The sequence below is a fragment of the Sceloporus undulatus genome, chromosome 9 (assembly GCF_019175285.1).
Source record: "Sceloporus undulatus isolate JIND9_A2432 ecotype Alabama chromosome 9, SceUnd_v1.1, whole genome shotgun sequence".
Taxonomy (NCBI): Eukaryota; Metazoa; Chordata; class Lepidosauria; order Squamata; family Phrynosomatidae; genus Sceloporus; species Sceloporus undulatus.
In genome coordinates this window covers 35,890,193-35,906,897 of record NC_056530.1, presented here as the reverse complement: position 1 = coordinate 35,906,897, position 16,705 = coordinate 35,890,193, and the positions used below count along the sequence as shown (strand labels likewise).

Sequence of the window (16,705 nt, the reverse complement as noted above, 5' to 3'; positions counted from 1 at the left end):
TTATTATCCCTTGCAGTAGGATCCTAAAAGATTTTGCAATCGAAACACCTACTAACAGAAGGACAGTAGGAAGGAACTGCCCTATCTTAGAGCTTGAGGAAGTTCCTTTTTTGGACTACAGCCCCAGGAACCCCAAATTTGGAGAGCTTTAATCCAAAACAAGGATTGCCCCAAAGTTCTGCTCTGTTCTGTCCTTCCAATGAGCATAAGGCAATATACATGGTTCTCTTAATCCAGGCCTACTTTGCTCTCATAATGGCCTGTTACAGACTGCCAAAATAAAGCTGCTTGGGGTCTCTTTGGAGGTATGCTATTTAAATGACGCATGGGTCCTATGAGTCCGGAGGTCGCGCCAAAGCCACACTCCATTGCTAAGCACTGGAGTGCAGTTTGGTGCAGCTTCCGGATTCTTAGGACGCATGCATCATTTAAACAGCATACCTCCAAAGAGACCCCAAGCAGCTTTATTTTGGCAGTCTGTAACAGGCCAACAACTCTTTTGAGGTAGGTTAAGCTGAGAGTACTGTATGTGCATTTGACTGGCCAAGGCCAGCCAGTCTGTTTTCACAGCTCAGCAGAGACTTGAACCCAAGCCTCCCAAGTCTTTGAGCTGGACTAAATCTGTTAGCTTTTAAAGCTGGCACCAGACTCTGAGCTGGTCTTGCTGCAACTGAATAACATGCATCATGCATACCCCCTGAGAGCTTTGAAAATGTACTTTTTTGGGACTACAACTCTCAGAATCCATTGGCTTGCACATGCTTGCACATGGGATTTGGGAGAACTGTAGCCCAGAAAACGAATTTTTCCAAGCTGTCCATCCTGGAAAGAAGTCTTGCTGGTGATGGACTGGGTCATTTTAAGCATCACAATTTATTTTCCAATGGAAAAGACACAAGAAGGAACTTTGGTCCTTTGGACGTTACTGGACTATGACTCTCATCGTCCTTAGAAATATGCATGCAAACTGGGACTGATGAGAACTTAAACTTCCGAGCATCAAGAGCACCAAAGACTATTGCTGCCTAGAGTCCCTATATTGGGAGAAAGGCAGATATAAGAAAATTAATAATAATAATAATAATAATAATAATAATTTAGTTAAAGTGGCGTTAAACCAGATTAGTTCTGCAGTGTGGAGACAGCCCAAATATCAGCAGCCTAATGTCTCTGGGCAGTGATTCTCATGCGGCTGGGACATAGTGGTTTTGAACATGGAAGCTCTACTGTATTTGCATTTGCATTTTTTGCTATCGCTATGGAACGATGTCTGCGACTTTTAACCGCCCCAGATTTTATTCTAATCCCTTCCCGTTAAAAACTAGGAAAAGAAATGAGAAGCTCCTTATCGCACTTGCCATAGCAACCTCCCATGGCAATTAATTCCAGGGCTTCATTAAGCATTTTGCAGAAGGCTTCTTCTCCTTGGCTGTCCTTGAATCTGCTGCTAAACGGTCCTTTTATTTCAGTGACTTCCCCTGCTGCCCCTCTTTGCATCCCATCCCATCTTGCTCTTTTCAGAAATAGCAAGATGAAATTGCTATTAATGTTATTTTCTCTCTACTAGCATGCATCTTTTTATTTGTGCCTAAGGCTTGAAGCCTGTTGGTCCTAACTAGAGTAGACCCACTGAATCAATGGGATTTGATATGGTGCACTCTAAAAATGACAATATTATTATTAATAATAATTAATCCTGCTGTCTATATGGCCCAAAACACACTGCAGGACTAATCCGAAACTCCCCTGGGAATGATAGTTTACTGTGTCTCTCCGACAGAGAAGGCTACTGGTAAATGTCTTTAGCTACAGTCCCTAGAATTCCCTAGCATTGAGCCAGGGCAGTTAAAGTGGTCTCAGACTGGATTAGTTCTGCGGTGTGTTTCATAAATAATAGTAATAATTAGTTTATTTATATTAACCATATCTGGTTTGGACCATATCTTTCTGCACTGGTGCAGTGGGTCAACTCTAGTTGGAGCTAACCAACAGGGTTCCGGACTAAGCCACAGCCCCTTCCAGGTGTGTTGGACTATAACTCCCATCATCCTGTTATGGTGACTGTACATTCCATCATCCCCAATGCTTTGGGTGACAATCACAAAGAGGTGGCAGCGGGGGCATGGCCTTACGGCTGTTTCTCCAAAGCGAGGGCAGGGTCTACCCGCTCCCCATCGGCTCCGGCTTCTGTCGTTGGCGTGGGCTTCACCATCTTGGAAGGCCAGCTCCTCTGTCGTCGGTGTTGCTGCCGTGGCAAGGCTGACGTCTCTTCCATCTTGGACGCCGTGGGCCTTTCTGACCCATCAAACTGCACTGGAAAGGAAAAAGAAAAGCCAATAGGGATGTAGCCATGAAATATCCTTCCTCCAAGGCTTGGTAGTTACACAAAACCTGGTGTACCTATGGATGTTATCAGACAAGGGAAATTGAAAGTATAATCCAATGGCAATCCGAACGTAATCCTGGGGTTTAACGTTATTGCATGATAGACTTCCACACGCAATTTCGGGCAATGGGAAGTCAGTATGAATGCAATCTTGGGGTTTCACGTTATTGCATGATAGACTACCGCACGCAGTTCTGGGCAATAGCATTCTCTGGAGATGCCAGCCACAGATACTGGCGAAATGTCAGAATAAACTCTTCTAAAATGTGGCAACATAGCCCCCAAAACCCACAAAAAACGATGGATGCCGGCCATGGAAGCCTTTGACTTAACTTTACATTGTCGTTTTTGTTAGGTACCTTTAAGTTGTTTCTGACTTATGACACCCCTAAGGCACCACAGGCTTTTCTTGGCAGGATTTGTTCAGAGGTGGTTTGCCATTGCCTTCCCTTCCACTGAGGCTGAGAGAGTATGGCTTGCCTGAGGTCAACTAGTGGCTTTCCATAGCCGAGCAGAGATTTGAACTCTGGTCCTCCAGACTCATGGGCTACTTCTGCACTGCAGAATTAGTGTATATACTCATGTATACGTCTATAAATGTTAGTCAAAAAATGCCAGCCTTTAGCGTGAGCTTAAACAGTTATGCCTGCTGGAATTTTGTAACTTCTTTGGCAATGTTTCTCTTTACTTCATCCTTTAGATCTGTAGTTCCCAACCTTTGGTCCTCCAGATGTTTTGGACTTCAGCTCCCAGAATCCCATGCTGTTGGTCAAGCTAGCTGGGGCTTCTGGGAGCTGAAGTCCAAGACACCTGGAGGACCAAAGGTTGGGAACCACTGCTTTAGATCCATTGCTATGTGCCCCTACGTTTTACCCTTGACTTATCCACGGGTCATAGCAAAATCCCTATTTTTGGCCCCCAAACCTGCCCTCGACTTCTACATGAGGTCAACTTACTGTCGAGTAAATACCGTCATGCCGTTCGACACTGCTCTATCATGGCTCCATCCTATGAAATCTTAGAATTTGTTGTTGTTGTTGTTTTATTATTATTTATTTAGAATATTTGGTTGTGGCACCAGAGCTCTCTCTCAGAGAGAAGGCTAAATATGTCACCAAACTACAAATTCCAGATTTAACTGCACGGATTCTGCAGCATAGATGCTCAAACCACTGTGCCACACTTTGACACAGTGGGATCTAAAGAGGTTCCTTGAAAAGATTGGCCCTATTGTCGTCGTTGTGTGTCTCCAAGTCATTTTTGATATGCGGTGACCCTAAAGCAAACCTATCATGGGGTTTTCTTGGCAAGTTTATTCAGAGGGGGTTTGGCATTGCCATCCTCTGAGGCTGAGGAGAGTGTGACTTGCCCAATGTCACCCAGCGGACTTTTATGCCCAAGCATGGACTTGAACCCTGACCTCCTCCAGACTTGTAGTCCAATACTCAAACCACTATGCCACGCTGTGGGAATGGTAAGTGCTAATTGCTTTTTAAAAGTAACTTTCCAAGCTCTTTTAAAAGTAACTTTCCAATGGGACTCTGGCATTTCATACTATACAGCTGCAGCACTATGATTTCATTTTAACCGCATCTTATTTTGGTGAGGGATTTGAGGACCCTGGTTGAGAATTATAAATACTCCTCCCTACACTCCAAAAGTGAAAATGGAATTACAGTTTGCCCTCCATATCTGTGGTTTTGACTTTTGCGGCTCTGATTAATATGTTCTCTCTAGGAATCTCAGCGCAACTTTTCCAGACGTTGACTATAGAGAGTTGTGCTGGAGAACCGCAACTTTTCCAGATGTTGACCATAGAGAGTTGTGCTGGAGAACCTAGAAGTTCCTAGGCATTTTGCCTGTCTTCTCTGGGCATTTTTAGATCCTCCAGCATGATTCCATGCTCAGCCTCTGCCAGATGTTGAGCATAGAGCTGACCTAGAGAGGTGCTCTCTTAGGTAGGAAGAATAGTGTTTTTTTATTTGTGGTTTTATTACATTCACGGGGGTCCTTCACCCTGAACCCCAGCAAATGTGGAGGGACCACTGTACAGTGATATCGTCATGTAGTGTAAAAGTGGCCCATAACCTCCTTTGAACAAGTCTTTAGACGTAACCCCATGATAGGTGCATCTTGCGGTTGGCGTAAGTCAGAATGGGCTGCGTGGTTGGGCCCAATGGGCTTGAATATAAGGGAAACTCCGTTTTCGCGAGGGGGTCCGGAACGGATCCCCCGCGAAAAAGGAAAGGCGACCGTATATATAATCACACAAAATACACAATATAAAATATAATATAAAATCACATAAAATATACTCCTGACTAAAAAAAACCCTGCTCCATAAAACCTGGATTCACATCTTATAAAACACTGCAGTCTGATCACCCGGAGGAAAATCCGACTTCACTACCGGCAACTCGCAGGAAAACTAGAGGGATTGTGTGATACAACGCATTCCCCAGATCCACACCATTCCTGATGCCCCTGCCTCCTACCTGAGAGAGCTTTCACGATCTGGTCTTTCTTCCATTCCCAGGGCTGTTCGTACTCGGTCGGCGGCCGGTCATCGTTCTCCGGAAGCCGAGCCTCAGCCTTGGGTCCCGTCTCGGCCGGTTCGTAGGGGGTGTCATAGAGTTGTGGGGGCTTGGCCCCAGAGCGCTTAGCAGCAGGATCTGCCTTGGTCCCAGGCTCCGTTGGCTCATCCAGGAGCAAGATCGCTTTGACCAAAGGGTCCTTTGAGCCCCGTCTTCGGATCTCTGGCCAGAAGCAACGTAGGAGGGAAAGAAAGTGTTCATAAAACAATCTACATTGTGTGCATTCAGAGCTTGCAGGAGGCAAACTACAACTCCCCAAATCCCTGGCTAGGGAATTCTAAGAGTTGCAATCCAAAAATTGACTTTTCACAGCTTCAGTTGGCAAGAGACCAGAAAGCACACGAGTGGGAAAGCGGCACAAATTTATCCTAGAGAGGATGCTCCAGAGTCGTGTGCAATGGTTTCAATGTCGGACTCTGCAGATCAGGGTTCAAATCCTGGCTCATGACATGTGAAGCCACTTGGTGACCTTAAGCAAATCACAGAATCTTTTTAAATTTTGCTTGTTCTGAATTTAAAGAGCTGCTGGTTTCCTCCGCTTTGCGTTCGGATTAACTTCGCATTAATTCATGTTAACTGTGATGTCGTGTGATAAACTTTGGGCATTTCCTGATTATCTTCATGTTATAATGTGTTTAACTCCAGTTTTCCCGCAGGATCTCGCTAGTGTGATAAACTCCATAGAGTTCGAAGGGACAGCAAGGGGCCATCCAGTCTAACCCCACAAATCACAATCAAGTTACTCTCTCTCAGCCCCAGAGAGAATAATGGAATAATAATAATAATAATAATAATAATAATTATTATTATTATTATTATTACCCTGCCTCTCCATTAAGATCGAGGCAGCTAGCAACATTAAAACATTAAAATACAATAAAACACATCCTCTCTAAAGAAACTTGTCAAGAAAACACTATAATAGGGTCTCCTTAGGCGTGCCATAAGTTGGAAACGACTTGAAGACACACAACAACAAATGCTCCAGAAAACAGCGTGCAAGGATTGTTTTTCGACCTTTAGGGTCGCCACATGTCAAAAATGACTTGGAGGCACACAACGACAACAATAGTGCCAATATTTTCAGTGGCTCTTGTGAGTTTGTTAGATAGGTGGCTTAGGTTTAAAACAATTGACTAAAGTCCAAAAGCCACTCTGTTCATCTTCTCTAGGAAATTTTATCCCTCATTCCAAATAATGAGTCTATTTTTAAGGTATGAGGGATAGCATTTACCCATCACTAAAAGAGTAACTGCACTTCTCTTAAATAAATTCAGCTTATCTGTTAGTAGATACTAATAAACATGTCACAGTGATGCAAAGTTCCTTTTCTCTGCTGCAAAGATTCATACAATTATGATGGAGACATATATGTAATACTTGGGTTTTGTTTCCCATTTTTAATTCTACTAAGCCACTAGGTGACTCTGGGCAAGTCACACACTCTCAGCCTCAGACGATGGCAATGGTATACCCTCCGCTGAGCAAATCTTGCCAGGAAAACCCTATGATGGGTTCGCCTTAGGGTTGGCGTCAGTCGGAAGCAACTTTAAGGCACACAACAACAACAGCAGCAGCCTTTTAAACACTGACTGCATTTTAAACAGCATTAAAGACATCTCTTTTCTAGCAGGCCTACTCAGTCCATTTTAAATCATTCTTTTTTAATTGTACATCTACTCTGAATGTATTATAATGATTTTATAGTGCTGTATTTGAACTGTGGGTTTAATTGTGTTTTGTATTTTAACATGTTGTCTCCTGCCTAGAGCCTTAAGGGGAGGCGGGAAATTAATTAATTAATTAGTTATTATTATTACAGTGTACCCTTCCCTTATGCAGAGGATCCATTCAGGACCACCCCCCATAACGGGAAAACCACATATGCTGGTGCCCCATTGAAAATAATGGGGCACATGTGCCATTCATTACATTCCCCCACGGCTTCAGCGTATGCTGAAAGCCACGGAAGTGAAACCCACATATGGTGCAGGCTCACTATTATTATTACTATTATTAAGCATTTAAAAATGTAAATTGCTGAACTGATATTACTCCTGTCTGTTTTATATGGTTTACCCCTTGTGCTGTGCTTTTTATGCAGGACATTGTGTGTCTCAGGGTCTGCGACTGCACAAGAAAGACTGGAATTGGACTCCAGTAGCTGGAGAACGCACTTTGGCCATGTTCAGAAAGCCCATCCCAATCTTCCAGCTGGACTACAGGTATGGATTGTTATTTCTGCAAGTAACGAAAGACACGCTTAGAGTGAGTGTCTCATATCGGAGACTCTTGGGGCTGAAACCAGCTTCTGAACAAGTTCCCATATACACCACACACACAAACGCCACCTTGTCCGCCAACAATGGCTTGTTTCGGCTCCGGCGCCTGGTGCTAGGGTTTCCTGTTATTCTGTCCGGCCGTGTCAACTCCAGGCGGGGACGCCAAAGGCCCCGGAGCTGATGGCAGGCATCCGGATGGTTGCTAAGCATCCCAGCTGTGTGTTGAATTGTCGAACCCATTCTAGCTGGCCAGTGGCACCGAGAGAAGAACAGGACGCTGGGGCAAAGGTCTATGGTCCCATTCATTAGAACATGTGGGACACCTCTGCCAGCACAGAAGCAAGATTAGCTAGCCATTTTTTTGAGCTGAGCAAAGGAATCCACATTAGCTCCTAAGACAGGGGTGGGAAAAGTGTGACCCTGGGACAACATATATTTGAAGTAATCATTTAGGGCCTTAAAGAATGAAGAACCTGGCTGAACGAGAGTTATATGTGTGAAGGGGGTCTGGGACAGTAAGAACTGCTTGACAGAGGAACATATTCCCTCGGAGTGTAGTGGAGCCTCCTTCTTTGTAGGTCTTTAAACAGAGGCTGGATGGCCATCTGTCAGGGATGCTTTGATTGAGATTTCTTGCATGGCAGAATGGGGTTGGACTGGATGGCCCTTGCCAGGCAATATAATAACAGGAATAAAGAGTTACAGTGGGCCCTTGTTATCTGCTGGGGTTTGGTTCCAAGATCCCCCGTGGATAACAAAATCCATGGATGCGCAATCCCATTAAATATAATGGCATTGCAAAATGGTGTCCCTTATAAAATTGGAAAATCAGGTTTGATATTTCAAATTTATCCTTTTTTTGAACATTTTCAAACATGGATGCTTGAATTCGTGTATAAAAAATCCGTGTATAAGAAGGGCCGACTGTATTTTGTTACTCCTTATTCCTACTCCTACTCCTGTAAAAACCTCTTACTCCTTTACTCCTTATTCCAGCCATGATACCTACAGGTCGAGTCTCCTGAATTCCCAAATCCAAAATATTCCCAAACAAACAAACAAACAAACAAACCAGAAACTCTTTTCATGGGTGGTTGAGATAGTGACACCTTTGTTTTCCGATGCTTCAATGCACACACACTTTAAAATTATTAACAATTAGTATGAAATCAGCTTCAGGATGTTTATGTTGACATTTACAAGGTTTATATTTGTTTATGTTTATAAGGTGTATGTAAATGCATTTTAAGACATAGCCATATTAGTCAGGAAAATCAGTATGCAATGGTACTTTGTAGCACCTTTGAGACCAAATGAAAGAAAGAGGTTGGTAGCACGAGCTTTTGTAGACTTGAGCCTAAATGCATCTAAGGAAGTAGGCTCAATCCTACAAAAGCTCATGCTACCAACTTCTGTCTCTCAGTTAGTCTCAAAAGTGCTACAAGATCCCTTTGCATACAAGTGCATTTTGTGTTTCAACTTGGGTCCCATCTTCAAGATATCTCATTATGTACATATGTGCAAGTTCAGGTATTTCAAAATCTCAAAAAATCCAAAATGCAAAACACTTCTGGGACCAATCATTTTGGATAAGGGATACTCAACCGTAATTGAGAGAGGATGTTTCTCAACAACTCCAGAATCCCCAGCAAAACTGGGTCAGTCCCAGCATCTTGTCCCTTCAAGTGTGAAAATATTGGAGGATATAACGTGAAATATTGGAGGTCGCTGATTTAAATCCGAAGCCTGCAGCTCTCCTTGACACCCCATCTCCAGCATGGCTGCCGCGAGCTTTGCACCATTTGACCCCCAACCCAGCTACCTCCATTTCTACTCCCGCCGGGGGGGGGGGAAATAGACCACAACTAAACAAAAACTCCAGCCGAAACTGCTCCAGTCTTATCTCTACCAGCAGAGAAACAGGAAACCGAGAGCTGACTTCCTGGCCTGGATATATATATATTTTTTCCTCCCTTTTCTTTCCTGGTTCCCTGGCTTCAAAATCTGTACCTTCTCTTCCTAGTTGTGGTGGGCATGTATTCCCCCCTCCCTGAATTAAAAACCACATGCTGGTTTTACTCAAATGTCCTTCAAGGTAATTTTGGAACAGAATGAAAGAGAGATGGCAGATTATAGTGTTGTCATGTGCTATCAAGTTGGCTTTGGCACATCGCATCAACTCAGTTCACATCCTGCAAACTCTAGGCACAGCTATGGCTGCATCTATGCTGCAGAATGAATGCAGTTTCATAGAGCCATAGAGTTAGAATAGACCTCAAGGGCCATCCAGTCCAACCCCGTTCCGCCATGCAGGAACTCTCAATCAAAGCATCCCCGACAGATGGCCATCCAGCCTCTGTTTAAAATCTTCCAAAGAAGGAGACTCTACCACTCTCCAAGGAAGCATCTTCCACTGTTCAAAAACTTTTACTGTCAGGAAGTTCTTCCTAATATTGAGGTGGAATCTCTTTCCCTCTAGTTTGAATCCATTGCTTCAGGTCCTAGTCTCTGGAGCAGCAGAAAACAAGCTTGCTCCCTCTTCAATATGACATCCCTTCAAATGTTTAAACAGGACTATCGTATCACCTCTTAACCTTCTCTTCTCCAGGCTAAACATCCCCAGCTCCCTAAGTCTCTCCTTATAAGGCCTAAGGCAGACCCTTTCTCACTTGCCTAGCAGCCGTACCAGTTCCACCAGGTGTACTGCCAACCAGTTGTATACCTCCCCTCTGGTGTGTCACCTAGTGCAGTCTACACTCTCTGCACACACACACCCCTTGTGATACCCCTGGCTATCAGGTTCTATAACATAACTGTTCTCCTGATGCACAAAGGCCATGGAGCAAGAGCCGGATCAGGCCTCCACATTAGTCTTTCCAGGATTATCCAGGACTCTGGCCCTCTCCATTCACAAAGGGCAAGAGTCACAACCCGCGTGAACCCCAGAAATGTATCCTAGCACAGTGCTCCTGAAGATATCAGCTGTACTTTCCAGCATTAAATACTTGTAAGGGATGCCATATTGAGGAGGGAGCAAGCTTGTTTTCTGCTGCTCCAGAGAATAGGATCCAGAATGATGGATGCAAGCTACAGGAAAAGAGATTCCAGCTCATTAGGAGGAACTTCCTGATAGTAAAGGCTGTTCAATAGTGGAACACACTCCTTTGGAGAGTGATGGAGTCTCCTTCTTTGGAGGTCTTTAAACAGAGGCTGGATGGCCATCTGTCGGGGATGCTTTGATTGAGAGTTCCTGCATGGCAGAATGGGGGTGGACTGGATGGCCCTTGGGATCTCTTCCAACTCTATGATTCTATGATTTCATTGATGAAAACTGGGGCATGTGAGGACAAGCAAGTGTGGTCAAGGGGCAAAAGTTATTGATGAAGAAGAAAACATCAGCTAGGAGAGGCTGCAGCAGTTTGCTTTTGCCTGAGCCTATTGGGAAGGGTGAGATTTCATCCTTCCTCTCCTTTTTCCTCTCCTGAGTCAACTGAGGAACATCTGGCTACCCCAACTGGGGATGGCATGACAAATTGAAACATGCCGATAGAGTCCCCGCTCCCTGCTTTTTGGCATGTTGCTGGTGTTGCGTTACTCAGGAATGGAAACAGATGTGTCAGTGATGACCTTTCCTTCAAACAATTGGTGGCAGTCTCAGCTTCTGAAACCTGCAAGCACTTGGGTTTGAATATCTCCAAGAGGGACTTGCATAACAGTTTTCCAAGCCGTTGGCGAGGCAGTGGGACTCGAAAACAGTGCTCCCAATTGGGTGGATGGGCAGGTGCTCAACTGCATTGACCTCAAGCAAAAAGCCTGCAAAGGTGTGCGCTCAGTTTCATCAACGTTTCCTCTGAGAATTGCTAGGAAAGATGCCTGGGTGCTTACCGGTTATCATCTGCTGAGCGTCATAGGGCTCCATATAACCGTCATTTTCTCCCAGCCTTTCAGCATCTCTCTGGCCCTTGGTGCGCTTGGCATCGTAGGGGTCAGCGTAATCTTCCAGAATAATAACCTGGGGAGGGAAGCAAAAGGAAGGAAAAGTTATAGTGCTCAGGAACGAGTAGCATGACAACTGGTGGGCAACCTTTGTGAGTGAGGAATGGGGAACGGTATGAATGATGAAGAGCCTAGATGCAGGGACGTTGCTAGGATTTTGGGAAGGGAGGGGTCCAGACTAAGTGCCACCATTATAATGGGGCTTGAGTGCGGTGGCGCAGCAGCACACACCATTCATTTTTCTAATGGAAGGGGGTGTCCGGACCCCAAGAACACCCCCCCCCCTTGGCTACGTCCCTGCTAGATGGGAATCATTTACCAAATACTGTCACAAGCGCCAGGGAAATACGGTTCAGGTTGAAAATCTGTAAATAAGGGAAAGTACTTATGATATAAGATTGTCTTATTTTGTATTATCTAATGCCGGTTTCAACATAAAACAGAAAGACACAGAAACTGATTATAAATATAGGCTAATGAATAAGAATCTCTAAAGTGGTAACTGGAAGACTATTACACACACTTTCGAAGGAGACAAGAGAATAAATGAAAGTGAGATAAGGAAAGGAAAATCGAATCGAAAGGAGGAAAATAAAAGAAAGGCTGCTAATATCTGCAAGTTTATACAAGGGGATTTAAACAACAAGGGGAAGGGTTGGGATGGAAGAAGGTAAAGAATATATTGTTTAAATATGTATTCAACAAGCGTAATATTGTCTTTTAATGAAATATTATTTTAATTTGTTAATAAAGAATACACACACACACACACATATAAGGAATGACTTAGGGAGCTGGCTATTTTGGAGAAGACTGTTATAATAATAATAATAATAATAATAATAATAATAAATTAGCCTTCCCGCACCAAACTGAGCCCTGAGCCCTGGAAGTTAAAGTGGTGTCAAGCTGCTTCATTTATGCAAGGTCCAGTCCCAGACACACAGAAGAATCCTCCCCTCTGCCACTTGTAGGAGCTGGAAGGAGATCAGGTGGGGTCTGAAAGAGAGACGTAGCGCAGCTGTCTCCTCCGTGGGACGCCAAGTCCCACGTGGAGCAGTTAAAAGAGCCGAGTACATTTAGCCTGGAGAAGAAAAGTTTAGGAAGACAAAGGAGACATGACATCTGTCTGCAAATATACGAAAGGCTGTCACGCAGGAGATGGAGAAACCATTTATAGCGGGACTATAAAGACCTGGAAATAGCAGGGAAGCTCTTTTGCTAATCCCAGATGGAATATTAATGTGCATTAATATTGCAGGGGCTGCATCCGCACTGCAGAAATAATCCGGTTTGGCACCACTTTAACTGCTATGGCTCAGTGCTGTGGGGTTCTGGGAACAGCAGTTTGTTGTGCCACCAGAGCCATGGCAGTTAAAGTAGTGTCAAACTGAATTATTTCTGCAGTGCGGATGCAGTGAGGGATGCTGTGATTGCATCTTGCAACACAGAGCCTGTGCTGTGCAGACGGCTGGAGTACTGTATATACTCATGTATAAGTCTAGAAATGTAAGTGAAAAAATTGACCCAAAAACCCTAGTTGACTTATCCATGGGTCAATATAAATACTGTACTTTTACTCATATATATATATATATATATATATATATATATGAAGAGTTTAATCTGTCCTGGAAGCGCTTGACCCCCTTCTACTCTCTCATCCTTCATTACATCCCCCTAAATTTTACACTCGATTTATCCATGGTTCATATCGAAATCCATAATTTTGGCCCTCTGAAATGTGGCCATTGCTCCGCTGCTTGAAAAGCTCAAGGTAAGTATTATCATTATTATTAGGTAGGAAGCACTTCCATCCTTAAGACCGCCAATTACTTGTGGAATTAATAATAATATAATTATTATAAATTATATTATCATTCTTATTAGGTAGGAAGCACTTCCATCCTCAAAACCTACAATTACTTGTGGAATTAATAATAATATAATATAATATAATATTATTATAAATCCCACATGTAATAAGAGGTCTTAAGGATGGAAGTGCTTCCTACTTAATAATAATGTTAATACTTCTCTTGATTTTTTCAAGCCACATTTCAGAGTTGCTTTAGCTGCAGATTTCCTGCATTTGAAGTGGGTTGAATATATGCAAACCATGATTTTAATTAAATAATAATAATAATAATAACAACAATTCATTAATTAAAATCACTGTTTGCATGTGTTATAGGAATTCTAATCGGGTTCACTTATAAATAAAAAGAACTTTGCCAAGGACTGGAGTATAGAAACAGATGTCCTTCAAGATTGATATTTTGGATTTGTTAATATAACTTTTATTTTTTTAAAAAGGAACCCATTATAATTTCCATTTAGTGCATTATATCTGTAGCAAGTGGGGTCAGCACAACCTCATCCAAACATTTTTGCAGCTCCAAACATCCTTGACAATTCAAAAATCTGTTTAAGGATCAAGGGGATGAGGGTTACTCATATCTACATTTGATAGATTAAGTGGCTTTTCACTCGGGGAGGGAGAAGTTGAGAAGAAAGGGGAAGAATTACAGAATGAAATGCATCCAAGAGGAGGGATGAAAGGCTCAACGGTCAAGAAACGTCGGCGGGTTAATTGGACAGCCAACCCCAAAAGCAGAGCTTAGAGATGCTGAGTTTCTGCAAGTGGAAAGAATCCTTGCAAGGTCACTGAACGAAACAAGCAAGACGGGGAAAGAGAATGTGGCCTAGCCTTAATGCACTAGCCCTACCACCTGAGCATCGCTTTTAGCGTGACGGGAAGGGACGTTTTGATTGGACCTTAGAGGGACGTTTTTGACACTAAGAGCACTTTGGTGAATGGACCTTATTGCTGCTCAGTTCCCTCCTGGAGATCTTGCCTTAAGCAGGGGTTAGACTTGATGGCCTCTAGGGTCCCTTTTAACTCTATGGTTCTGTGATTCTTCCTGGAGCCCCATGACATCCTTCCTGGCTTCATCGGGCAAAAAGAATCCTAGTTGCAAGGTCATTGAAAGGAGCAAGCAAGAAGGGAATGGAGAATGTGGCTTAGCCTTAATGCACTTGCCCTACCACCTGAGCATCGCTTTTAGCGTGACCTTCTTACCGTCTCTTGCTTGGCTTTCTCTGGCTCAGGCACAGGAACCGGGGCAGGGCTGGGGGCATTCCCAGTATAATTTTTCCCATTCTTCTCATGGGCATCCACTTTGATGAGCCGGTTAATGTATGTCCCACAGCCGGCATTGCCCTTGGGCACCCCCCGGGCAGGATCCTCCAGAGGTGCCCCATCCACCCGAGAGTTCTTGCGCATCTTCCCTGCGGCGGCTTGAAGGAGGCCTTGGAGGTTGTCCCGGGAAAGCTTGCCGCTTCCACCATCCTTTCCCGGCCCAAGAAGTGCCCGTGGGCCACCCAGTTCGGTGGCTGAGTTTTTACGGTTCTTTCCGGGCAGTGAAGCCGTGCCCGCTTCGGTCGGGCCCAGGCTCTTGCGGGAGGCACTGCACAACTTGCCGAGGTTGGTGCCACCCGGCTTGGTGCGTTCGGACACCGTTTTCAAGTTGGACGGGAACTCCTTGAACCACTTGGCCGCCATAGTTGCCCGAGGTTGCGGTGGTCCGCAGTGGTAGGGCCACAAGGGATGGAGACAGTGGTGCCCAGACTGGCACAGACGGCCTTTGGAGGTGCAGGCCTCAAAGAGGTGAAACGCCACCCCAAATGCCAGCCAGGTAGCCCACAACAGGATGGCCGAGCCCGGCACCGGAATAGGAAAGGCATTCCCTGGGCAAAGAGGTGGCAGCTGGCTAGGACTGGGCAGCGAAGCTGTGCCCACTTTTCTGAGCCTTACCCAGCTTTCTTGACCGCTTTATCCTCCAAAGATGTAGCGGCTGCAAGAAAACATATTATAATATTATAATTATAAAACATATTAGCTGCAATATAAATAATAATTAAAAAGCCTTCCAAGAGCCTGAATTTTTATACATAATTAAAACATTTTATACATAATTATACATTTTATACATAATTGAAACAAAAACAAAAGCAATAGAAGACAAGGAGCAGATCTCTAAAGCATCTAATACAATATCTAATACAAACAATATCTAATACAACAATATCTAATATAAACATACCTTTAAAATGTCGAATACAATATCTAATCCAAACAATATCTAATATAAACTTACCTCTAAAATATCTAATACAATATCTAATCTTCTTTCCATTTAGAGGCATATATATAATATTCTCGCATTTTAAGATATTAACTTCCTGTTTATGTTTTGCTCCAACTGTCCATCGCTAATTATACTTAATAAATGCATTTTTGGGATATCCATATCAGCATTAATTTTTTAAATATTTCAAATGAGTTTATCACACGGAGGAGATCGGGAGTTTATCCCGTGAATATATTGGAAAACCTGCATAATGATGTGAAAATATTTCACGCAACGTTGCACAAAACCTGCCGTTAGAGTGGTTGCAAAGGAGCATCGACGCGCATATTTTTACTTCCGGGATTTCAGTGACAATGTGTTTCTGATATCACTTGATTTGCACGATTGCGTGTGATAATAATCTGCGCAATGACTCGCTGTTTCCGCTTTATTTGCGGGATGCTTTAAATGCGCTTTAATCTCTCTTTAAGGCCGGAATTAGCCCCAGTGTGATAAACCCCAAAGACAAGGGAGGCAATTTTGCATCGGAGGGACTTTCAGGTCCAGAAAACTTAGATCTCCCTGGTATTTTAATTTAGTATAATATATGCCACCCTATATCTGAAAATCTGTTTCCCCAGACCTTATATTCCCCAGAAGGATGGCACAAAGCCCATTCCTAATGGGGGGAAATAAAGTTATAGAGGAAGGGGACTTCCCCTATATATTTGGAAATCTGAGGAGGGGGACTTATAATAGGATTTTATATTCCCCAGAAGATGGGCACCAAGTCCTTTCCTAAATAGAGCAGAGATTAAAGTTATAGAGGGAGAGGCCTATACCTGAAAATCTGAGGAAGGAGGCTTATATTATGGTTTTATAGATGATATTTTATAGGATTGATATAAAGTTGTGATTTTCATGCGCTTTATTTTATATAAATTGTAATTTTTAACTGAACTGTGATTTGAAATGTATTGATCTGCAGGGAGAGGCGACGAATAATAATAATAATAATAATAATAATAATAATAATAATAATTATTATTATTATATTCCCCAGAAGGGTGGCACAATGCCCCTTCCTAAATGGTGTGTGTGTGTATATTCCCCATTTAGGAAGGGGCATTGTGATACATTCTGGGAATATAAAATCTGTATATATATGTATGTATGTGTGTGTGTGTGTGTGTGTGTATACATATATATACACACCCTATTTATGAAGGGACACTGTGCCACCTTTCTGGGGAATATAAAATCAGGATCTATCTATCTATCTATCTATCTATCTATCTATCTATCTATCTATCT

The 16,705-nt window shown here is 43.3% G+C and overlaps 1 protein-coding gene across 1 annotated transcript in view; it reads right to left on the bottom strand.

Annotated features, from left to right (window-relative positions):
* The window catches only part of SHE (Src homology 2 domain containing E), a 20,918-nt gene extending 5,804 nt beyond the window's left edge, over positions 1 to 15,114 (bottom strand). Inside the window, exons 1-4 of the mRNA XM_042438858.1 lie at positions 14,341 to 15,114; positions 11,148 to 11,274; positions 4,882 to 5,142; positions 2,133 to 2,313 (exon numbers count right to left, since the gene is read on the bottom strand). Of these exons, the coding sequence (XP_042294792.1) occupies positions 2,133 to 2,313; positions 4,882 to 5,142; positions 11,148 to 11,274; positions 14,341 to 14,823 (1,052 nt within the window). The 5' untranslated portion in view covers positions 14,824 to 15,114. The remainder of the gene's footprint in view (positions 1 to 2,132; positions 2,314 to 4,881; positions 5,143 to 11,147; positions 11,275 to 14,340) is intronic.
* Between the last annotated feature and the right edge of the window lie 1,591 nt (positions 15,115 to 16,705).